This window comes from Montipora foliosa, chromosome 2, assembly GCF_036669935.1.
Source record: "Montipora foliosa isolate CH-2021 chromosome 2, ASM3666993v2, whole genome shotgun sequence".
Taxonomy (NCBI): domain Eukaryota; kingdom Metazoa; phylum Cnidaria; class Anthozoa; order Scleractinia; family Acroporidae; genus Montipora; species Montipora foliosa.
In genome coordinates, this window is record NC_090870.1 from 17,255,334 (window position 1) to 17,257,742 (window position 2,409).

Below are 2,409 nucleotides of genomic sequence, written 5' to 3' on the forward strand. Positions count from 1 at the left end.
TTGAAGTAAAGAAAATTCGGGTTGTGAATAAATTATTATCGCTGAGATAATAAAAGTTAATAGATAACTAAAATTAGTAGTTAACTGACAATTGGCCAAAAAAATAGTAGTTAACTGACAATTAGCCGAAAAATTAGTAGTTAACTGACAATTGGGTACCCCCATTAGCACCCTCTTCCGACGCCAACCACAGATGACGAAACCAAATGATGCGTGACTAACCCACTAATCAGCACCTTTGGTTCCCACGGTACATTCATATATTCAAACTCAACTCCGATGGAAAGCGATGAAATCTGTACGAATCTTTTTACTGAAGAATGTCTAAAAACATATCATAATGGTGTTTGAGCTGTGAACTGAACAGAAACTCCTATTCACTTTCCGGAGGCAAGGTCGATCTTCCCGGCTATGTTCGGAAATTTGATTGATGGAAGCCAAAACACAGTTTGACGCCTAGCGCTTGAAGGTAAGATTCCGCAAAATTATGAAAATCGCAGTAAGTAAGATGCTTAAGTAACTGGAACGATCAAATTACTTTTTATTAGCAGTTGAAACAGAAACGATTCACGCTAGGTTCGCATAATCATGAGGCTACAACTGCAATACCAGGACTATGAACCCGCATTTTCACAGGTCGAGCCATATTTAGAGGAATTCTGAAATAAGATTTGGCTTGCACGAGTTCTCAATTTTCAATCCAATATGGGTATTAATTGCAAACGCAAGACTTGTGATTAGCTGGAAAGGTCAAAACTCGATCTGTAAAACCGCTGGTACACAAATACAATGAAAATGTACGCTCCTAGTCATGGGCCTCTGTTCATACGTTAATTGCTAATCTCGTAACCGTTGTGTTTTTAATTACTTCTTTTTGTTATTGTTCTAGCGACTTCACCTTCTCTCTGCTTGGCAGCAATTTTCCCTACCCTTTTGTGGATTTGGGGGACAGTTTAAAACACAGGAGGTCTGCACCATTCTGCTACGGGACCAAGGCCGGACGTCCTCGCTGACCAGACCTCTTGACAGTGATTTTTACTAATGTAGTTTTCATCGATGCCTGATGAAAGAAATGCTCTTTTGATATTGAAAACTTAAGTACCCGTATTTTTTTTTCTTTTGCAAGCTTTAAATTTAGGAATGTAAAACACATGGTTAATCACCTTGCCACTTTAGATTTCATTTTTCAATTCATGGCTGCAGAATTTATGCACAGTAGGTAGAGTTCACTGACAGTCACTACTTGTTAGAAAAAATGCTTTATGGCGATATTTTACGTCAATAAGTCTAGAGGTATTTTAATTAGTTCTTTTTGAAGTAAGTAGTTAATTTTAGAACAACATTAACGATAGTGCTAAGCGAAAAAAATGAACTTTCGCAGATAAAGTGTGAACTGGGAGGCTATATTATCTAGTTGTTTTTTTTTCTTCCTAGCTCCCACACATTTTACTAAGATATAAAATAGGAATCTGGTGAATACCAGTTAAAAAATATACTGCGACTTCTTTTTCTATACCCAGCTAAGATAAATTTACTTCTTATAGTTTGTGTTGGCAATACATAACGAAATATATTTAAATGAGTCTTTTGGAGAAGACGAAAAGCCTTTCCAAATATCGATTGCGAAAAGGAAGCAGATTTTTTTGCCTACATTAGTTAAGGCCTTTTTCTTTTGAAGATTCTGTTCGGCTGAATATCTTTCCCATAGCTACACGCTACTAGCATATTAAAACACGTCAAAACAGAAAACGCGTGCTGCGAGTTTTAAAGCGTGTCCCTCGGGAGTCCGAACAAAGGTTTAAATTGTGAGGGGAAGATATTAGCATACAAGGAAAACAAGTGGACCATATAAGCAGTATGGTAATTTTAAAAGCATGCTGTTTTTTCCTTCGGTCCTTATTCTTTGTTGTCGATAGTTGAAGGAGGTTGGTTAAAAATGCTATGTAAGAGAAAGTTCAGATAATTAAAAACGGAATGATTTCCGTACAGGTCTTTACTTCATTGTGCATGCAGAATAAATTAATTATGCATTCGTGCTATTTTGTAGAACAATTCGTATACCCAGGGGTATACGACTAATTTGTACTTAAGGGATGAAGAAAAATGGTATCTTATTTCTCTCTCTCTCTTCCTTTCCCCTTCCCTTTCTCTTATTTGCCCACATCGCTCACGTCCTTGCTCCTTTTCGTCCCTGCTTTCCTCTTTCTATCCCTTCGTACTGTCATTCGCAGCTTTCCTTGAACTCTGATCCACTGTAAACCTTGGGATTACTTGTCCCTGTCCTCACCACTGACCTAACATGTCAAGTTGTTAAGTATATTTTGAATTCTGGCTGAATATTTACATAACAATGATAATTAACTATTATCTTGTGAAAACCGCACGGAATATCGCCTGATACTTAGCCGA

General features: G+C 37.2%; 1 protein-coding gene across 2 annotated transcripts in view; it reads left to right on the plus strand.

Moving 5' to 3' along the window:
* The window catches only part of LOC137992576 (peroxidasin homolog), a 30,510-nt gene extending 28,514 nt beyond the window's left edge, over positions 1 to 1,996 (plus strand). For both annotated transcript variants that reach the window (XM_068837972.1, XM_068837973.1), the window contains one exon: positions 890 to 1,996. In XM_068837972.1, the coding sequence (XP_068694073.1) occupies positions 890 to 957 (68 nt within the window). In that variant the 3' untranslated portion in view covers positions 958 to 1,996. The remainder of the gene's footprint in view (positions 1 to 889) is intronic.
* Positions 1,997 to 2,409: the final 413 nt, after the last annotated feature.